The sequence below is a fragment of the Actinia tenebrosa genome, unplaced genomic scaffold (genome assembly GCF_029948245.1).
Source record: "Actinia tenebrosa isolate PJP-AT-01 unplaced genomic scaffold, QUT_ActTen_1.0 PGA_scaffold10__47_contigs__length_13832649, whole genome shotgun sequence".
Lineage (NCBI taxonomy): Eukaryota > Metazoa > Cnidaria > Anthozoa > Actiniaria > Actiniidae > Actinia > Actinia tenebrosa.
Genome location: NW_028292570.1, coordinates 3,945,566 through 3,967,208, shown reverse-complemented (window position 1 = coordinate 3,967,208; position 21,643 = coordinate 3,945,566). Strand labels below are relative to the sequence as shown.

Here is a 21,643-nt window from a genome sequence, read left to right as displayed (position 1 = left end):
GCTTGAATTTGGATGCTTATGATCTCGAGTATGGACACACCCAGTCATTGTACATAGTAACTAAGAAAATGACGCGCTGTGATTTGGATAAGTGTTTTGATTTTTGTCGCTTTACTTGTTACTAGTTTGTATTTGTTATCGCCTTGCTGATATCTTTACTATACGATCACGTGATATTTGACGTCATCTATTTTAACTCTTCTAAACAAGTCACGTTCATAACTTCGACTGACCCTATAAAGAATTCTATGTTCTGAAAGGGTCCTGTAAAAGTTGAAAATGTACTATTTTAATTTGATTAATTTTTTTCTCTCATTACTCTCATGAATCAGAGCTTTAGTGTTTTGACAGTCATTTTCGCTTATAAAGTAATGCATAGCCAAATATGGTGAAACTTAAACTATCCAAGTGATTCAAATGTTGTCAGTTCTTTTACGTAACAAAAAATGTTGTTTGTTATGGCTAATCAAAATCTATCTGTCGAGTCTGATATAACAAGAATGTTCCCGAGTTAATTAAGATGGGTCATTTACTACAGGTGTATTTAAGTGCATTTCATTGTTGGGCTAGAGAAAATAACAAAAATCCATTGAATAACTAGCTAAGGAGATATTGGCCTGATCATTACACTGGTGTATTTGTAAACTGTATTTCTCTTATTGAGCTAAGGTAGGACAACAAATAGTATATTAAAATAATCAGCCATCAATTTTTAAATTTTTTTTATTCATTTAATAAACCTATATTAATCTAAGTAGTGCTTATAATACACTCAACAAAATTACACGATTCTGATTGGACAAGAGGAGTACTATTAAATCCCAAATTGTACTCTGTAGAGTCAATTAAGTTGCTCAATTTTACTGAGTATATTTTTAACCAAAAATCGCACAATCTTCTCGTACAATTCGGATTTTATAGATACTCGTGATGTTTTCAAAATTCTCAAATTGGACTCCCATAAAGGCTCGTCCAATTTTGAAAACTTTCAAAACACCACTCGTACCTATAAATTACGAATTGTACTCTAGATCGTGCGATTTCCTATACTAATTGTGGCCCAAGTTGATAGGCTATCTAGAGTAGTCATTTTGATTAACTGATGTGCATGGGTGTTTTTTATGTTATATTCGACTTCCAGTCCGAGCAAGCATGGCTGCAACTGGTGAAGGCCAAAAACGTTGTATTGTTTGTATATATACGTACAAGTACTTCAACGAAATTAATTGAAAACAAATCTTGGCAATAAAATTAGAGATTCCGAAGTTTAGGAAAAATTGGGCCGAGTTGGCATTGAAGTGCATTGTGAGACTGTTTTAGCGGACATATTTCCAAGATGGCGTTTATCTCGTTCCTTTAAACTGTCCCACAATGCACTGCGATGCCAACTCGACCCAGTTTCCTCCCTCCATCAACTTCATAATAGTTAATAGTGTGTCCTTGATGTCTGGAACAACTTCACATCTCATTCAAAAGCTTCATCCTGCCGCTCAGCTGAAATGACAAAGAAAAAAATAGAATATTAAACTACATGTAAATATCAACATCTTTTTTGAACAGAAACACCTAGAGGGTCACCTCGTATTTTTATCTAGCAAATTATCCAAGAGTCCACAAAAGAGAACTCACAAAACAAGAAAAAGTTATGATTAGTAGCACCAATTCTTCCTTAGGCAATCGCCACGATAAAACAGTTAAATGGTATCTGAGCATTGCGTTTAGATGAGCAGAAACATCGGAAGTCGTCCAGTGATTGGCTAGCAAATGGATGTCGGACATCGGACGTCATGATTGGCTAGCAAATAGATGTTTTTTTTCCCGTACCGTGACGAACAGGAAGCGAGACCCATCGAGATGTGACACCTTGTCTTGTATAGCTAATTATATCCTCATTGCGCACTGACTCTTTATCAGACTAATAAGTACTAATAATATCTTTATCATCCATATTATATCAATATTATCCTTATCAACTCACTCGATCTACTGCAGTTTTGTCAGACGCTTTCTCAGCCAGTTTCAGCGCCTTGTTGTAAATGTCACGCGCCTCGTTGATTCGTCCAGTTAACGAAAGCACATTAGCATAGGATTCTAAAGAATTTAGATCTTTTGGGTCTTTCTTGAGAAGTTCTTTGAAGATCGTTGATGCACTTGAATAGTCTTTATGAGCCATGTGCGCTGAGGCTAGGTTAGACATTACAATCTAGAAGAAGGACGTAGATTTTGGTTAAAACTAATTTTTAAAAATACTCCTAGATTAATATACCATATTCAAATAGAGACTTTACTAGTTGGTCAAGTACTGTGATTCTATGGGTTTTTAGCTTATTCGTTTAAATGCGCCAGCTTTGAGCACAGGTAGCCCAGGCTTACCGTTAGTGTTGAATAACTGAATCGATCGAGAGACAGACAGACAGACAAAGATTAATTGGTATCATATGGGAAGCGTCACCTAAACCCGAACGAAATAAGCTGTAATTAAACCATGGGGCTGTTCAATATATCAACAATACACGGTGGGAGTTTTATTTGATTTTGATTATTTTAAAGTGTAAAAATGAGGATTCAAAAATACCCATATGATACCCATATAATCTTTGTCTGTCTGTCTGTCTCTCGATCGATCGATTCAGTTATTCAACACTAACGGTAAGCTTGGGCTACCTGTGCTTTGAGTTCTCTGTTGCTAAGAGTTAGCCTAGACTTTGTGCAGAATATTGACGTGTTACGTTCCAGTGAATGTCCGTTGAATTTCCAAGTGTTTGTATTGTTAAGATTTGAGCATTCTTGACCTTACCGTTTGTATTTGTGAATAATTAGACACTGATATGAGGCTAAGCCTGAGTAAGAGTCTGTAATCAAGGAACGCATCGGTAATTTGGAACTTAAAAGTGGTCTATATAGACACCTTTAGCTTCTTTGTTTGTTGTCCGATTTCAGACCATGTGATGCCACTCTTGGGAATTATTTCTTTCATGTGTAAATATTTTAAAATGTTCATCATAGAAGAACAATTCTCAGGGGAATATCACGTGGTCTGAAATATGCAATTTTCATACGAAGGTAAGAGGATCTATTTAAGTTGCAATTCATACCTTGTCATCCGGGAATTTTTCATGAGCAGCAACAAGTAACGCAATCCCTTCTTTCTTGTGATTGTGTTTAACGAAAGCCTGATAAGCATTATTATAGTGCTCCACTTCAAACTCTCCATTTTTCAGCACCTGTACCATCTCTTTGGCATTACCAGTTGTAGAGTATAGCTCTTGGATCCTACCAAGGACCATGACACTTTTTGGAAATCTAGAGATGATATGTGAGAAGCTCAACTACATTCTGAAGTCTCAATTCAATTAGACCTCTATTGTGTTTATTTTCATAAGTCTGGATTTTTTGGTTTCAATCAACCAAACGTCCAACGGTCTGAGTAAGTATGTTTTGTATAAGCTAAGGGAGGTCATATTTCAAATATAAGACGTCTTGGGATGTACAAGTGCGGAGTTTTGTAAACGGGTGTAATTATAAGAACTTACTTTTCTATAGCATAGGCTATAGTGTGTTCTCTTTTCCTTTTAGGTCTTTTATCAGCGGGTAGTTCTGAATCTAGGTAATCCAGCGCGGCAAAATCCCGATCCGTGGCAAAAGATGCCTTGACAATCCGACCAAACAGCTGACGAGCTTCTTCATTTTGACCGGAATTCAAATAGTAGTCAGCCATGACAGCGTTTAGTCTCTGGATGGATGTATCCATGCGGTCTGTAGCTTCTTTCCTCTCACCTAGTATTTGTGATTATGGAATAAGAATGAAAGAAAGACCAAGGGTTTTGGACGGGGGGAGGTGAGACGTCCACTTTTTGGGTTGTTGTTTTTTGTTTTGTTTTTGACAGGTTACCCCCAAAAGCAAAACTTTTCAAGTAGATAATTAGATTATTACGTCATATTAGCTAGTCCGAGGTTGCGTAAAAGGGTGGGTCGAGCTGGCATTGCAGTGCACCATGGGACTGTTTGAGGGGCGAATACAGGAAATTGCATGATGGCGCCATTGACCTCCACTATCTCGAATCCCTCGTACACTATCTTTTGTTCAGTTAATTAGCACCAACTGTCTTGCTATTTGTATGAGGGAATACAATTGCAAATTTAAATAAGAAAGAAAAATTGGCGAAGTATTATGGTAGTGGGAGTCAAATGAATCTATGGTGCAAACGTCCTATAGACGTCATCTCATGTCCTAAATAGTCCCACAATGCACTGCAATGTCAAGTCGACTCAGTCTATTTCTCAATCTCGAAATGGCTAAAAAGTAAGACTACAGGTCAACGTATACGTACCGGCTTTTTTGAAATAAGGATGTGCTTCTGCTGGTTTCTTCATTATTAAGTAAGCTAACGCGACGTTTTCCAGTGCGTTCAGAGTGTTTAGATGATCCAAGCCAAAGGAGTTCTAAAAACATTTAAAGACCATTAAAGTGTGACGTCATTCAATAAGAAAATTTATCATATGACCCGTATCTGCCCGTACCGGGCGCGCGCTCCTAGAAAAACTATCGGGAAAATGGCGTGGGCAGGGCCGTACGGCTTTGAGCGAGCAGGGCCGTACGAATCCGTACGGCCCTGCTCGAATCCGCGCGCTTTCTCATTTTTAGCTTTTATTTACTATTTCTTCCTTTTTTTTATTTTTTTTATTATTTTTTTCGTGAGGGTCATATGATAAAAGGCTTATTGACTGAGTTATAGGTCGGGCCGTACGGGAAAATATTTGGCTCTCGGTCATTTGTACGGACCTCGCTGCGCTCGGTCCGTACGGCATCACCTCGAGTAAAAATATTTTCCCGTAAGGCTCTCCCACTCAGTCAATAAGTACATAATCTTCCCGTTCTACGATGCCGAAAAGTAGTTGCGTATTGATTTTCTAGCAATTTTCCAGCTGGTTATCTGGTTTGTTACTAAAAGTACTGCTTGTTTTAAGTGGGGAGTGAATAATGTTCGGAGTACAAATGTTATTTTAGCGGTTTTATTGCGTTCTTTCTAATAGCACGCGTAGGACGTCAATCAAGGCGTTTACATGACTTCCTAGGTACACCAATTTGGCTGCCTTCTCACGTGAGTGAAAACGCTCTATTAAAAAGCATTCTTACAACTTCTTCGTAAGCTAATTTTTTAAAATAGAAATTGTTTGCCTCTACTTTTGCTTAGTAATGACCCAAAATAAATGCAAGCGTTTCAAAACACCCAGAAACTGATAAAAACACAAGGCAACAGGAAAATGATCGATGAATAAGATGATCAAACCTCGTAAATTTGGGCGGCTCTTTTGGAGCATTCTGCTGCTTTCTCTGTTTGATCGTAAAGTAGAAATGCTGAATAACTCAACAACGTTTGTCCAACTTCATGGTGGTTTTCACCGTACGCATTCTCGCGGATTTCCAAAGCTCTGAGAAAAAGACAGGAATTAGGATTATGCATCATACTTATCATTCCCTACCCATATACCTACCCACTCCCCCTACCCCCTAAATGCACACATAAATACATCACTTTCGTATGCGTCATAATTTCTGTGTTCCTTGTTACAGACTCGTTTACTTAGTTAATCTTTTTACGAATATCAACGATAAAGTGAATAATGTACATCTTAAACGATGCAACAAGCACCTTACCATAGCAACGAATGAGAAACAAAGGAATTATGACTCGAGGCTGGGACCGGCTGGGAGTTGATAAACACAGGAAATCATGTTGCAAGCCCTTGGCTAAACAAGTTAATATGTCTCCAGAAACATGTTTAATGCACGTATGTTTCCCCGATGTTTCCAAGATTAGTCACATGCGAAACATCGCTGCGTGCAACAAATTTTCCTTCCAAGACACAAAACGTTTTTGATGTGCGACAGAAACAATTTATGCTTCCAAGACGCTTGGAAGTAAATGTTTCCTCGTTTAGCCACGAAAGTTAGCATTCTAAAAGTTCGTTACTTTATAGCAACACTCGCTCTATCTTGTCAAAACGAGATGGCGGACGAAAAGGTGACGGTAGTAAACAAGAAAGTGCGCATGCGCTAACCGATGTTGAGTGAACATGTTTCCCGATGTTTCCTGACAGTTTTGCCAACTTCGGAAAACATTTGAGGAAACCTTGTTTCCTTGTTAATTAGCCAGGGCCTAACAAAACACACCTTACGTATAGAGGTTCTGCATACTCATATTTATCCAATCTGCGGTACGCCATAGCAAGGTTCAGCATGGTGCCTCCAACATCCGCTGGTAGACTGCCAAAGAAGGCTTCCTCGTATATCTAATAATATCCAAAAAAAGAACGTATTTGCATTTCATCATTAGAAGTACGCGAGGGATTTAAATATAGACCTTTCCCGAATTCGCTTGGATGACCACGAAACAATGGTTTGAAGTCGAGACTGACTGTTTTTTTTTTTTTACTCATCAAGTTCAACCTCGACTTGAAAACATTGTTTGGTGACCAGTCAAGCCTATTTTGGAAACAATGATTTTCCATTTCAGATCATATATCATTCCCTAGAGTATAATTTCTGTGTTTAACGAGAAGACACATGACCATGGACAGAAATAAAATAAAGAATCTCATTAAGAGAATGACACATGACCTAAAATTTCTTTGGATTATAAACAGTGCACGCCAGCCATGCTTAATATATTGACATTCACAACAAAAACGAAAACTTATGCCAGAGTAAACTGGACCTATAGCGCCTGAATGCAAAGCTACCCGCACAAAGCTCAAATCGCACAAGGGAACATGGTTTTGTCGTGAGAGAAAAGCTCACTCGTTTCATATATTTGTCTTCCAATGTGGCGGCAAATGATCACGTGACTCGTACTCACTTCCAGCGACTCTTTTAGCTTTTCTATCGCGTCTTCCCATTGGCCCAACGCGTGGTAAACACTTCCAATGTTATTTAGCAATTCAGCAATTTCACGTTGTGGAGAGTGCGCTTCACGATGTTTATCCAAAGATCGTTGATAAAAGTCTAGAGCCTAGAGAAATAAATGGTTAGGATCGGAGTAGATATAGTAGCCAATTAGCTCCACTCATAGGTTAAAAGAATGGGCTGAAGAAAAAAAATTGTCTAAAGAAATGACATGTGTAATCTCATGTCTTTTTCAAATATTTATCCATGGAATAATGAATTTTTTCGAGAGCGCGACATCAGTAAAACCATTGACTTGGGTACAATAGGGACTAGTCATACTGTATCCTGGGTTAATTTGGGTAAATCCATCCCAGTCTTTACAACGTCAGTAATAATTTTTGAGAAAACAATGTATCATCCAAATGACAACGAGTCTTAATTTAAGGAATATAAAACGCGAGCGCATGTCTCTGTACTATGATATAAACACGATGGGTAGATAGAGGACGAGAAAGGCAAGCTTAGGAACATAAGGCGTAGGCGAGTGTTTCCCTTGCTTTTCGAGTGCTCTACAGCTCCCAGAGTGTTTATATCACAGTACAGAGACATAAGCATAATATTTCTTTTATGAAATATTTTTGAACGATTTTGTGCGAGTCTGTCTCTGTCCTCTGATATAAACACAGGTGGCCAGCCAATCAGATCACGCGTTATATCCTCAAATATCTTTTAAATATTAATATTATTATCAATAACGTCTTACCTCCTGATACTTAAACTGCTTGAAATTCAAAACCCCAAGACCATTAAGGGTTTTTGCTAGATTTAATGTCCCATCCTTCATGCTGCGCTCAAACCTAAATACAGAAATTAGTATCAAACCATAGCAAAACTCACACTTAATACAATATTTATAAGTCAAAACCAATAGATCTCTTCGTCCAAGATTGCGAGCTTGCATTTACAAATATTGCGTACAGCATTTGATCCGGTAATAGACCTCTGCCTTGGGCGTAAAACGTTTTCCTATTTCAGACCACGTGTCACTCTCTTGAGAATAAAATTTTTGTTTGAGTTTGTATGTGTCTTCTTATGCGGAACCATAAAACAAAGAAATGATACTCTAAGGAATGCACGTGATCTTTAATAATCAGGGGGAGGGGGGAGGAGGTCTGGTGCATTGCAGGACACCGCCTTGGATCCGCCCATCTAAATACCTAAAAAATACATACTTTTCTTTAAGTTCCAGTACTTCATGATGAAGTATGTCTGCTTTATCAAACTGCTCCGTGTCCACATAATGACAAGCTAAAGTATTCCCAATGTTACAGAATTTGTCAGCAAGGACTGGATCGCCTTTAATGTCCTCAATCTTATGAAGGGATTTCTATTTGACCAAAAAAAAAAGAAAGAAAGAAAAAAAGCCACTTACAAATTTCAAGTTTTACAGTGATGCGTGCCGAACCGCCGAACACCCAACAAACTTTCGTACAAGTTTTTGACAAGTTTTGATCGATCTAGCTCTTTACCGCTAACCAATTATGTTTTGGCGCTTCACTTCTAAATGTTTCGATATCGTTACATCGATGTACGGACTCCGCCTATTCAAACTTCAAGGTGAAGCGCTGATGTCTAGTTGGTTAGCGCTAGAGAGCACAATTAAAACTTTTCAAAAATTTGTCAAAAAGAAATCAAAAACTTTGTTAGGTGTTCACGGTTCGGCGAGCAGCACTGTAAGCTTTCTCGTAGGTGCCGTATTATGGTTAATTGAAACAAAACTGTGGCTCATTGATATTGAGCGGAGAGCACAATAAAAAGTAAATATATATACGTACAGTCATTTGTAAAGCACGTTCAAGAAATGGTTCAGCTGCTTTGACGTGGCCTGCATTGCTGAGGAATTGTGCTAAATCATAGACAAATGGAATCATCTGGAAAAAACAAGAGAATGACAAATTTAATGATGTATATCCAGCCTCTTGCTGAATGGCAAGTTTTCAATAAAAGTATGCAAGGCCCTATTTGAGACCTTTTAGATATGCTTAAGACATTTTCCTATTTATTATATAGACATGAGTGTTTTACTGGGAAATACGCCACCCGTATTTTTCGTACAAACTACATCCGGGACCTGAGTAACATTTTTTCCATAGGATATGGAGGACGTCTTTTCCAATGTTTTCAACAAGTTTTTGTTCGTAAATGTGTCTATCGCTGCGCTCACTCGTGAAATATCTTCGCGCCACTGTGTAATATTCTTTATAACCATAACACTCGAGAACTCGGACAAAACTTCAACCAAGGGAGAGGCGCAACAAACTCTACTCACATATGGTACCGAGTCCAGAAATTGCATGGACAAAAGACCCCAGAGGTGAGAGGCAAGTGCTTTACTGCTACCCCCCCCCCCCCTACACGACTGAATTAACATTACTTTAGCCTCTGCAATTCTGTATTCTGCATGTCTTCCGAAAACCCACCATATCTAAAGCATATTTAGGGCTTTCTCCTTTATCTTCTCCCTCGTTGTAGAACAACGCAAGCTGGTCATCGATTACTTTCTGTTGCTTGGTAACGATCTCGTCATCAGACAAACCAGTTGTATTCCAGTAGCCTATTAAATCATACTTGTTTAGGCCACTAAAAGCAAGACAAAGAAAGACTATCAGTGATATCAGTGTAGATTTAGCACGATATTGGTATGAAATGGTGTGGTGTGTGGTGAGCTATGGAATGGAATGGTATTGGTATGATATGATATGGTGTGGTGTGGTGTGGTGTGCTATGAAATAGTGTAGGTATTGGTGTGATGTGGTGTGGTGTGGTGTGGAGTGCTATGGTATGGTATGCTGCGTTGTGGTGTGCTATGGTATGGTATGCTGTGGTGCGGTGCGGTGCGGTGCGGTGCGGTGCGGTGCGGTGCGGTGCGGTGCGGTGCGGTGCGGTGCGGTGCGGTGCGGTGCGGTGCGGTGCGGTGCGGTGCGATATAGGTTTAAAATTTCAAGAAAATAAATTAAATAACCTACTCTTTTAACGAATAAAAGACTGGTGGTTTAAGAATGCATTCCACCAAACGATCTTCGTCACCTAGCTTGGTCAAAAGCCAAGGAAGTTCCAAGTAGATTCTAGTTGGTAGCTCTGTGTTGTACAGAGGACTGCGCTCCTGAAGATGAAAAATACAAAATTGCCTGCTTGTTGTTACTTTTTCGATTGCTTGTTTTGTTCGTTTGTTCGTTCCTTTATTTTCGTTTAATCGTTCCTTTTCGTTTGTTTGTTTGTTTTTTGTTCGTTCTTTCTTTCTTTCACCCCCGTTTGTTTACCTCCTATTTCGTTGGAGTTCGTTCATTCATTCATTTTCGTTGCAGGTTCGTTCGTAGTTTAGTCGTTTGTTCAGTTCATTAGTTTGATTGTTTTCGTTTAGTGATTCGTTCGTTCATTCATTCGTTTTCGTTGCAGGTTCGTTCGTAGTTTGGTCGTTTGTTCAGTTCATTAGTTTGATTGTTTTCGTTTAGTGATTCGTTCGTTCATTCATTCGTTTTCGTTGCAGGTTCGTTCGTAGTTTAGTCGTTTGTTCAGTTCATTAGTTTGATTGTTTTCGTTTAGTGATTCGTTCGTTCATTCATTCATTTTCGTTGCAGGTTCGTTCGTAGTTTAGTCGTTTGTTCAGTTCATTAGTTTGATTGTTTTCGTTTAGTGATTCGTTCGTTCATTCATTCATTTTCGTTGCAGGTTCGTTTGTAGTTTCGTTCGTTCAGTTCGTTCAGTTCATTAGTTTGATTGTTTAAATCGTTTAGTGATTCGTTCGTTCATTCATTCATTTTCGCTTCGTCGTTCGTTCGTTCATCTATTAGTTAAGTTACGTTCGTTCATCCGTTAGTTAAAATCTGCGAAACTAGTGGCGTTAGGGATTAATAAGAGAATGGCTTTCATATAGGCATTTAGTTTCCTCCTGCTGTTATCCACCCTGTGTTCGCTGTTTCTATCATTACTTATCTTCTTTTTTGTTGCTGTTTGATTTTAGTTATTGTACAGCTATTTTGGGAAGTTATATTAAATAATAAATAAATAGTTATGCATGTCCACAACATACCTTGAGCTTTTCATCAAAATAGTGGGCAATTTTACGAGTGTACTGCTTCTTCTTGTCGTCATCTTTGAAATAACGCTCTTCTATAGCTTCTCCAAGCTCCTTAAAGGAAAAGCTACGAAATACGAGAATAGTTTGTGAATTAGTTCAGAAGAAAGTTACTTGAGCCTAAAGTTAAAAACTAATTTCCTTATGGTCAAGCAAGAATAGAACGGGGCCTTTGACTCTCGACAAATGGTACACGCGTCTACCAGAGGAACCAAAAATAGCGGGAAAAGTAAATTGATTTGATCAGAAGACCGAGGTTTACTGAACTTTCCGATCGGAATGACTACTTAAATAATTTGGTTTTCCTACCGGAATTACTGGTTTTTCTGGGTAAATGATTAGCGTTTCTAGTCTTTTATTGGATAATAATAAAGACATTCCTGGCAGTAATCACGTACCTGTAAAGGCCATCCCGATCAATCAAAAAGTCATCCATGGCAAAGAAAATGGACGACCACACTTGATTTGAGATACCAAGAATAGAACGAACTTCTTTTTCAGAGAGGCCATTCCTTGCCAAATGAATACAGCACGTGATCTGATAATAATATCATGCAGGATAAGCTTGGATCATTAAAAATGCAAGAATGTGTATTGTATTTGAATTTATTCATTCATCCATTCATCCTATTCATTCAACCTAAAGGTGCAGACACACGGTGCAACATTGCACGCAACATTGCAAGCAGCAAATTTGAATGGAGGAAGGGGGGGGGGGGGGAATTGCAACAAAATCACGCAACATCGTTTGTGTCAGCCTACTATGTTAAAATATTTGGCCAGCAGTTATAAATTTGGTGCAAGCTAATTGGCTGGAAATTTCAAAATGTTGGAGGTAATGTTGCAGCCATGTTCACATGATGAAGTTTGTTGCGCGCAATGTTGCAAGAGTAGAGCGCGATTCAACTTCAGATTTGTTGCATGCAACTTTGCGTACAACAGGTTTGGGGTAGACACACGCTGCAACAGTCCTGTTGCACCGTGTGTCAGCACCTTAATAATCTTTTCTTAACATCCATGCATTCATCCCATCCATCCATATATACAACCGTCTGTATTTTTAAATCCCTTACCTCCTCTGCTAGGTTTCCATGGTAATCTTCTGGGTTGTAATCTTTCTCGAGTCGTTCAAGATACTTCAAAAACAAACCTTTTGTGCTGAAAAGAGCAACATTCATAAATATTCAAAGCTCCTTTTGGCTCAAGCAGATTTTATGTTGCTTGTAAAAAACATAAGATGTATACCGTTACGTTATCATGATACGTTTGAGCATTCTTGATATCATTAGATGAACACGCACCGACCTCGTACTCTGTGTTTGGCTAAAAAAATGTGTCGAAATCGCTACAGACGAGTTCCAACTTACCGCTGTGTTCCTTGATTACAGATTTATTTACTTGATGCTCGATGTATCATTTTAGCGTCAAAATATTCACAAATAAGAACAGCAAAGTAAAGCTAGAGTGCTTAACTTCAACATTACAAACACTTTATGAAATTACACTGGAACATATAAATATTGTACACGAAATATTACGGAGGCAAACACTGAACAACAGAAAATTCAAAACTGCATGGAGTATCATGTTTTTATGGTACAGAATCTGAAGTAATATATATATATATATATATATATGTCCTAATACAACACTCACTCGTTTGCCTGGATGAGACTATCAATGTAGGAATCCAACTGAAAGAATTCACCAAAACTAACAAGTTCCTGTTACAAATAACAACAAAAATAACATTTCATTATGAAAGCAGTATGTTAATGCTCAGTACAATTAAACAACCACTTTTTCGAACCCTGAAACAAACTCTGCAGGGTTGATCAAAGTAAAACCTCAGCAATCTCACAGAATGAAGTAGAATTTGGCGTATTGGGTTTTTCGAATTTAGGACATCTATTTAAGGTTTTGAAAAATTTTGAAGGCAAAGAAAAAAAAAAAGAAAAATAGAAAGATTTTTTGAATAAATCAATTATGCGCTTGTGCGCTTGTGCGCTTGGCGCTTGGTGCTTGTGCGCATGGCGCCTATGCGGCTTGACGAGCGTCGTTCTGCGCTTGGGTTGGCTAATGCACATGAAGTGATTTTAATGCCAAGACTTTTATATATTTTATAATCCTGGGAACTATGAGTTCAATTGTTTCTTATTTTACTTCTTTTTTTGCAGGGATACGTCCCTTTAATCAGTTACGATTTCAACTAATTTTGTCCCTGCAACCTGCAGCACGAGCTCAAACTAGTTAGGCTTCTTGCAACGTGTCAACGGGACAAAAATGGCAATTGAAGGGAATATTGTCTTTGCGTCCTGATATGTTACAACTTCTAGCCTATTATATTTATCACATACCATGAGAAGAATTTCCAGGTAGAGAGGATTTTCTGTTTGTTTTTGAGCGAAGACTCCTTGTTGCTGCTCCTTGGACAAAGTTTTCCCGCGCTTTTTTAAGGCAGTCTAAAAATATTCAATCAACATTTACAGTAAGGTGACAGCTACTTTTGCCACGCATTTTTTATCACGCTTTGACCATTCTGTCACACAAGATATTTTATAGACATCTCACACATGGCACTCAACTCTCCTGGAACAACTGGTGTCACAAAACCGTTCCGCAAAGAATTTTCTAATTTCAGATCACGTGTCATTCTCTTGAAAATAAGATTTTTTGGGTAGAACTGTATACATATTCATGTGTCTTCTCATGCACGTACTGAATACTCTAGGGAATGACACGTGCTCTAAAAGAGTTAAACCTATTGCAGGATCGAACGTTTGCAAACTACCCTAATGCTTCGCAAATTTTTTTAAAAGAAAGTGTGCAAGGGATTCTGGTAGTAGAGGTCAGTGACGCCACTATGCAAACGTCCTATTGGACGCAACTTCTATGAAATTACCCAAAACTATTACTATTAAAAAAGATAAAAAATACACAGAGTTACTAACTAGCGCCATTTGTTCTCGTTCATTCAAATCGAGTGGCCTTGTGTAGATTTTATGATACGACCTCTCTCTAAGCTCGTTGATGTTGGCTGAATCAGATGTTAGGGTAGAAACTATCAGATAGACACAAGGTGGAATATCTTTAGGAAGCCAGTAAAGAGCCTGAAAAATTAAATTTATGTGGTTCATTATCATAAACTACTAAACTATTATATTGTCACACCTGACAGACCCTACATAAGAGACGAGGTCAAAACAATGGTCCTAAATAGGGACCCGATTTTATGAATTAAGGGAGTGGGTACCGGTACATACCCCCTCCCCCCTCAGAGACCTCTTCAAATGCCCGGTATGTAGTGGCAATTTCTATACATAAATATGTTTCTTAGCAAACATGCAGACAGACAGTCCATTCAATTCTGTGATTTGGCTTTTAGTTTTGGAGATATTTGGGGGCAAAATCTAAGATTTCCCTTCCAGAGGTGGTAGGTACCGGGTAACACCACCCCTCCCCCCTAAATAGGGTCCCGTGAGATGACAATTGTTTTGCCCTCATCCCTAATATATATTAGTCAAATCCAACGAGTGGTCTTGCTTTGAAAGTGTTTTTCGATAAGAATTCATAAAATCGATTATTTTCCTCAATTTTACTGAATTTGCTTTTTTCAGTTTTGTGGCCCGTCAAATTGGATGCGCACGCAACCTTGAGAAAACGGTCTATTGGTCAATCTCGTACCCAGAGCCTGCGTTTCTTCTGGCCTGCGGCGAAGAAAGAGGGCTCTGGCATAATCCATATTTTGGCGCATGCGCAATTTTCGGAAAGTGAGATATAAACGGTCAAAATAAGGAAAGTAAAAATTAAATCGAACTCAAAATCAAAGCAAAAATCATAGTACGAATTAAAAATCGGGAAACAAAATATTTTTGATTGTTGGCAAGTCTTTGAGCGCGTGCGCTGTTATACCGGAAGTCCAAGGAATCCTGCTCTCAGAGCCAGAGCCCTCGTTCTTCAACGCAGGCCAGAAGAAACGCAGGCTCTGGGTACGAGATTGTCTATTGGTGAGAGGCGGCGCATTACAGCAGCGCAAACCAACCATCAATGAATCTTACTCACTTTCATGGTCTGTCCCAACTTGTCGACATTATTCAGTGCATCTATTATGATGAATGCTTTGGAACCGGTCTCTTTGACTCGACGCATCAAACCAGTTAGTTTACGGAAAAGCTCGCGCATGTCGTCATTAGGATCGGAAGCAAAGCTGTTGTCGTGTACAACTCGATCTTGAAGCTCGTCATTTAGCTCGTCTACTATACGTGACATGATGAACTCAGGGGCTATAGAATTAAACAAAAATCAATGTTATAGTCAATCCCTGAAACAACCTCTGGGCTGATCTAAGTCAGGGCATGAATGACACACAGATATTTGAATCCAGAAAAAAAAATTCTGGGCTGTTCTAAGTCAGGGCATGACTAACTCACAGATCAAACCCTGAAACAACCTCTGGGCTGATCTAAGTCAGGGCATGACTAACTCACAGATCAAACCCTGAAACAATCTCTTGGCTGATCTAAGTCAGAACACGGCTAACACACAGATCGATACCCTGAAACACACTTTGGGCTGATCTAAGTCAGGACACGGCTAATTCACAGATAAAACCCTTAAACAACCACTCAACTATATTTCCTGTCAAACCTGTTCCTCTGCTTGTTGAGCCAACGAAGTGGTAAATGACGATATCTTGAGGGCTTCTCATCTGATGTAAGGTCACCCAGTTGCTCAGCATACAAGACGTTCCGCTTCCTGTAACAAAAAAAGCTCACAGGATATAGAGGTTATCACAGGATATATTGGAGCATTTCCGTGAGACCGTACTCGACAGCTCACTACGCTCAAAATATGTTCCTAATTCTTTCCTTCCTTAATCTTTCTTTTTTTTTTTTTTTTTTTTCATTCCATTCTAACTTTCGTGTTCTCTTGCCAGAGCTTAACAAGTGTTTTTAATCAAGTTCATGAAAGCTAGTTCTCTCAACATCATACCTCCGGGTCCAAGTACCAGAACACGGTTAGCCTCTTCGTTTTCCTGATGCAAGATGTATTTATCAATCTCATCGAGGTATTTCTGGCCACCAACGTAGTTACCACCCATACCCAGTCTGCTGGCCAGGAATATATCATGTTGTAGGTTTTCTTCTTCTCTTTCTGTGAGCTTGACAGCAGGGCGAGACAATAGAACCTCCTTGAAGTATTTTTCAATCGTTTCAAACATTAAGCGTGCTCCTTCTTTGGGTGTTGGGTAGCTCATGTGGACTGCAAGACACTGGAAGTTTATACATCAAACGACGTTAGTTGAAGGGTACTGCTGGTCTATCGTTCTTTCAACCATGCGTACTTTCTATCCAATGCATTTACACATTCACACATTCACACATTCACGCATTCACCCATCCAATCATCCGTCCATCTATCCATCCATAATCTATTCATCCATCCATTTATTCATTCATTCATTCATTCATTCATTCATTCATTCCATCCATCCGTCCGTCCGTCCGTCCGTCCAACTTTTCATTAATTATTATTCCTTCCTTCCTTCCTTCCTTCCTTCCTTCCTTCCTTCCTTCCTTCCTTCCTTCCTTCCTTCCTTCCTTCCCTTATTTTCTTTCTCACCTTGTCTCTTGTTTGTTCTATTCTCTGTTTTAGATCAGCAAGTCGTTCAGCAGCATGTGGACCGTCAGTTGATGCAACAAACTTCCTGATTTCTCTTTCATTACCAGTCTTTTTTGCTTCCTCTAACTTCATGTCATCGTAAGCCTAAAGTAAATCAAAAAAATGTTTAGCACCTTCGAGAATCTAAATAAAGAACGGTTTTCGCTTTTCTTAAAAGAGCACGTGACACACTACCAGCCACAGAATTTATCAAGACAATCGCGATTAAAAAACCGTGCGTGCGGGCTCCAAATGCTGGATGGAAAAGTGTTAGAGTGACGACTTGGGATGGGAGAACCTACATAGCACTCAGTTGATGTAATGTATTCAGAAAATCTATTGTATTCTATTGTCGTTCTATCTATTGTATTAGGTGTGATTCATTGCATTTTTATGAATACAGTACATCAACTGCTTGCTACGTAGGCTCTTCCGTTTTGGGATTCCTTTGGACGCGCGCGGAGATTGGCGAGCTCTAATCTCCGCGCGCGTCCAAAGGAATCCCAAAACATTCGTCTTTACTGAGTCTGGAGGGAAAACTGGGACCGCGCGCAGTCTAATTTCCATATACTATGAAAGTGTCCAAAATGTTGGAGAACGGACTTTTGACATATTTTCATGATACTTCAAATGGATACTAGGGTACGTGACTTTGATTAGTCTAAAAGCTATTTCAGGTATCCTAACACTTAATTTCTATTGATGTTTGTTTTCTTCATCTTTTGATTTACAGTATTTATGTGAATAATTGGTGTAAATAGATAAAAATTCTGATCTGAATATCCATTTTTTTTAGGTTTAACGCTCTCCCTCCCTCCCTCCTTACCAAAAAATAACCAATTCCCTTTTCACTTACTTTATCTCTAAAAAAGAAACAAGCAGCTCTGGCACCAGGGTTTCTAAGGTGGCCGTGTAGATACTCTAGTTCCGTCACGCTCTTGTCACGGTAGTCGTTCAGCCATGGATAGAACTCTGCCGCAACGTCGAAACTTTTCTGAAGCAGTTTGTCTTCACCATGCCAACCATACCGCTGAAAATGAAAACATGTCATGCTCAAACTACATAAATACATTTGCTCAAACCACCAACATTTGCTTTATACCCCTTTTTTTTACCGCGCGCAAACTGAATAAACCATCTTACATAACGTTTTCCCATTTCAAATCACGTGTCATTTCTCTTGAAAATTCTTTGTTTGTTGTATCCATATTCATGTGTCTTCTCATGCGCAACCGTTAAACAAAGAAATGATACTCTAGGGAATGACAGGTGGAATGAAATGGTAAAACATTAGACTCTAGACGAAGAGATCTATAGACTTAATCGACGGGAGAAAAGTTTTTCCATTTCAGACCACGTGTCATTCTCTTGAGAAAAAGATTCGAGTGGTATCCATATTCATGTGTCTTCTCATGATACTCTAGAGAATGACACGTGATCTGTGCGCATGAAATGGGAAAACATTTTGCTAAAAGTGAAAAGGATCCTTGGAAATAATATTGTGGTGTAGTCGTTTTTATTTTTTGTGTGACGTGATATTGCAATGTGGTTTAATTTTATTCCATCGACTTCCTCTACTTTCTACTCTTCCTTTTCCTTTTCCTTTTCCTTCTCACATTCTTCTTTTCTTCCTTCCTTTCCTTCGCTTAGTGGTCAGTGTTTTGTTTTTGTTTCTTTTATAGTTTCTGGGGTTTCTTCTAGATTTTTATTTTTATTTTTCTTCCTCCCTTCCTTATTCCTTCCTTTTTTCTAAGAAAAAAAATTGGTAAAGCTGATTAAAATTTGCTCATCCAAGGTTGCACGAAAAATTGATAACGAGTATGCCGCGCGCCGAAATATGGGGACGCCATTTTTTTTCCAAATGACGAACTCTCTTTAAAAAAAACACACCGAAAAAAAAGTATAAATGTGACTCGACTCAAAACCTTAAACCTGTAAAACCGCAAGACATATTGCGTTCCCTTAAACAGCCCCAACATTCAGCGCGCGTCCTACTCGTTACCAGTTTTCCGCGGTCATTTACCTGTCCAAAAAAACCGACGATCATATCAGACCTGTCCATTTCATTGAGGCAAATCTTGATAGTGACAGCACTGGACGACATCTCAGACGTAATGCCCCATCTCAAATCGACAGGGATAAAATCATAGCCAGCCTTGTTGCACATACTCTCGAGTCGTGGCCAGTATTTCTTGGTTAACTCCTCTCGTTCCTCTTCGAGACCTCCAAATGGAGAACTGAAGAACACTCTGGCAGTTTTGTGCTCCAATCGCTGACGGCGTTCCTGTTATTGGATCATTATTAATTATGATAAATAGCGACTGGTCATAAAGGAAAGGGGGTGGATGGATGGGAGGGTGGGTGGGGGTAAAAACAGGGGTGACGTGGGTCAGACAATTTTGTATTTCTTAAAAGGGGTGGGGTTTTTATAATAAAACTGTACCTGACGGTAAACTGTATATCACTTGCATTTGATGCATGGAAACTTGGCCGAGGGGGATCATTATTTAATAGTATTAACTTATTATTATTACTTATTAATGTTACTTATTAATATTACTTACTTATTATCATTACTTACTTACTTATTATTATTTACTTTTTATTATTACTTATTAATATTTAACAATTATTCGCCGAAGGCGAAGTGAATATCGGGAAATATTTACCGAGACGCGAGTCTTCGAGCAGCGAGGTAAATATTCTCCATATTCACTGAGGCTGAGGCAAATAATTGTTTTAGTATAAATACACAAGGTGATTCTTTCAAAAAAAGAAGATAAAACACACATTTAAAATTAGGGAAATTTTTAATTGAAGTGACAAACGCGGCCATGTTTCAATTACAACACGGGCGCGACTCCGACTTTGCGAATCAAAACAGTTTGTTTGAGCTTATTTGATTGTTTTAAGTCCTTTTTGTAAATTTGTTAGCCTTTTTAGTGCTTTTGGGGACAGCATTTTCTTTCATTATTTTAATTCCTCTCCCGGTAACAGCAACAAAGCGGCTGGCCCCATTTTGGATTATCGCTGGCGGTGATTATCGTGTGATAGAGTGAGTTTCTTGACCAATCAGCGCGCGAGATTTTCAATAATCACCTGTGTATTTTTACTAATACTTATTAATATTACTCGTGGGGGGGGGGGGGGGGGGGGGGGGGGTTAACAAAGAAAGCTAGGTCTCTCCATCCCCACTCTCCTTTCTCTCTCTCTCTCTCTCTCTCTCTCTCTCCTCTCTCCTCTCTCCCTCTCTCCCTCTCTCCCTCTCTCCCTCTCTCCCTCTCTCCCTCTCTCCCTCTCCTCCCTCTCTCCCTCTCTCCCTCTCTCCCTCTCTCCCTCTCTCCCTCTCTCCCTCTCTCCCTCTCTCCCTCTCTCCCTCTCTCCCCCTCAGTCTCTTTCTCTCATAACGAACGTGTTCTAACTGTACTATTCAACATAAAACAATATTATAAAAGGTAGAAAAAGACCCGAAAATTTAATTTGCTGATAAAGTAAATAATACACATCCACAAACATATATTTAAACTTGAATTAGCATGAAAGTTTACAAAATTAGTCCGTAGATTCAAAGATTGATAATGACGGCAAAAAAACCCGCCATATTTCCACTTGAATTTACTTGTCGCCAACGGTCTACGACGACGTGACAATGACAATCATTTATCATCACAAAGCTTTGCAAAGGATCAGATCATACGCATAGGATTATAAGTTTTGAAAAGTAATGCTAAAATGTGTAAAAAAGCTAGTTTTCATCGATCTACAGACTATAGCATTCTTTAATAGTCTGGGTATCTTAGCTGATGGAGTAAGAAACTTTAAAAGTGCTTTTGCAAATATCGTGATAAAGCCTAGATTAACACAGCTACAACTTACCTATATTATCTTCAGCTAGGACCAATGTAATTAGACAAAGTATAGTAAAAATTAAAATATATGCACTTACTATACGATTCTTATTTCTAGTGTTACCGAATTTTAAATTCAACACTATTAAAAAAACAGAAAATATATCAAAAATTAAGTATTCTAGTTTCTACAAGTTAGTTTATAAATAATACATTCTGCATCGCAAAGAAAAATGTTTTGTTTATCTTTATTCATAGTAAACGAAGATCGACGTATCTTACCTCTAACTTTCTTCCCATTCTTACAGCAGAAAAGCTTTCTTTAAGTTGGTTCTTTCGAAATCTATTCAGTACTTCAGTCAAACAGTCTCATTGAAAATCCTTGGTATTTTCCATCCTTGTTTTAAGAGTGAAGTTGGCCGTGAAAAGTTTCAATGAGATTGCTTTGAGTCAGAAACCCTTTCATCCATGGCGACTGCACAAGCTTCGTAATCAAATTCAGTGTAATTTTGCCTAAAACTTCAAGTAATCAGGAATACCGTTTCCACAGAAATACTCCAGAACTTTCTGCTGATCAGCTAGAAATCCTAATACACGGAATTTATTTCTTTATTTGAAAATGAAACAGGTTGAAGACTGAAAAATAACTGTAAGTCGTGACCCGAAAGGATGGACATTGTCACGCCATTCTGAAGTTGTTATGCAAAGTACTTCCTTTGACGTCATTGTGACGTCATTTTAGAATGCACCCGAGGTTATTCATTAATCTTTTATTGTGTTTTTGGATGCCTTGAATGAATTCGTGCACAAAGTTTTGTATCAACTATTCCAATTCTGTCTTTCGTTTGAACTTCAGCAAGATTGCTATGCAATGCAGATAAGCATCGTTGTTCCTTTGTTGACCATCACTGCTAGGCTTGCGTTTGCGGTAAAAATGGGGAGAGAGCTATTAAAAGAAGGTCAATGCACTCTTCCCTTCCTTTCGTTTCCTTTCTCTCCTTCTCCCTCAAAAATAATATGTTCCCATTTCATTTATAACGTGGATATGTTTCAGAATTTTATGAGTGTCATTCAATAAGACCAAACTGAGTGTGAAAAATCAAGGAGAAA

The 21,643-nt window shown here is 38.6% G+C and overlaps 1 protein-coding gene across 1 annotated transcript; it reads right to left on the bottom strand.

Annotated features, from left to right (window-relative positions):
• Window positions 1-744: 744 nt before the first annotated feature.
• LOC116294780 (TPR repeat-containing protein DDB_G0287407) lies at window positions 745-21,143 on the bottom strand. The gene is made up of 26 exons (XM_089026653.1): window positions 20,816-21,143; window positions 18,709-18,969; window positions 17,542-17,715; window positions 16,647-16,790; window positions 16,017-16,296; window positions 15,672-15,779; window positions 15,087-15,307; window positions 13,976-14,134; window positions 13,382-13,486; window positions 12,681-12,748; window positions 12,098-12,182; window positions 11,423-11,562; window positions 10,980-11,091; window positions 9,916-10,052; window positions 9,370-9,529; window positions 8,725-8,820; window positions 8,122-8,276; window positions 7,653-7,746; window positions 6,861-7,013; window positions 6,176-6,294; window positions 5,292-5,433; window positions 4,332-4,443; window positions 3,534-3,777; window positions 3,096-3,303; window positions 1,979-2,203; window positions 745-1,494 (listed from the first exon to the last, which is right to left on the bottom strand). The coding sequence occupies exons 1-26, from the start codon at window positions 20,831-20,833 to the stop codon at window positions 1,459-1,461; spliced, it is 3,756 nt and encodes a 1,251-aa protein (XP_088882779.1). The 5' UTR covers window positions 20,834-21,143; the 3' UTR covers window positions 745-1,458.
• Window positions 21,144-21,643: the final 500 nt, after the last annotated feature.

Excerpts from the sequence above, each read along its gene's own strand:
- LOC116294780 (XM_089026653.1), bottom strand. Across the intron at positions 15,780-16,016 it reads TCTGGTACTTGGACCCGGAG|GAAGCGGAACGTCTTGTATG; the intron begins GTATGATGTTGA and ends TTTTTGTTACAG. Across the intron at positions 6,295-6,860 it reads AGCTAAAAGAGTCGCTGGAA|ATATACGAGGAAGCCTTCTT; the intron begins GTGAGTACGAGT and ends GGATATTATTAG.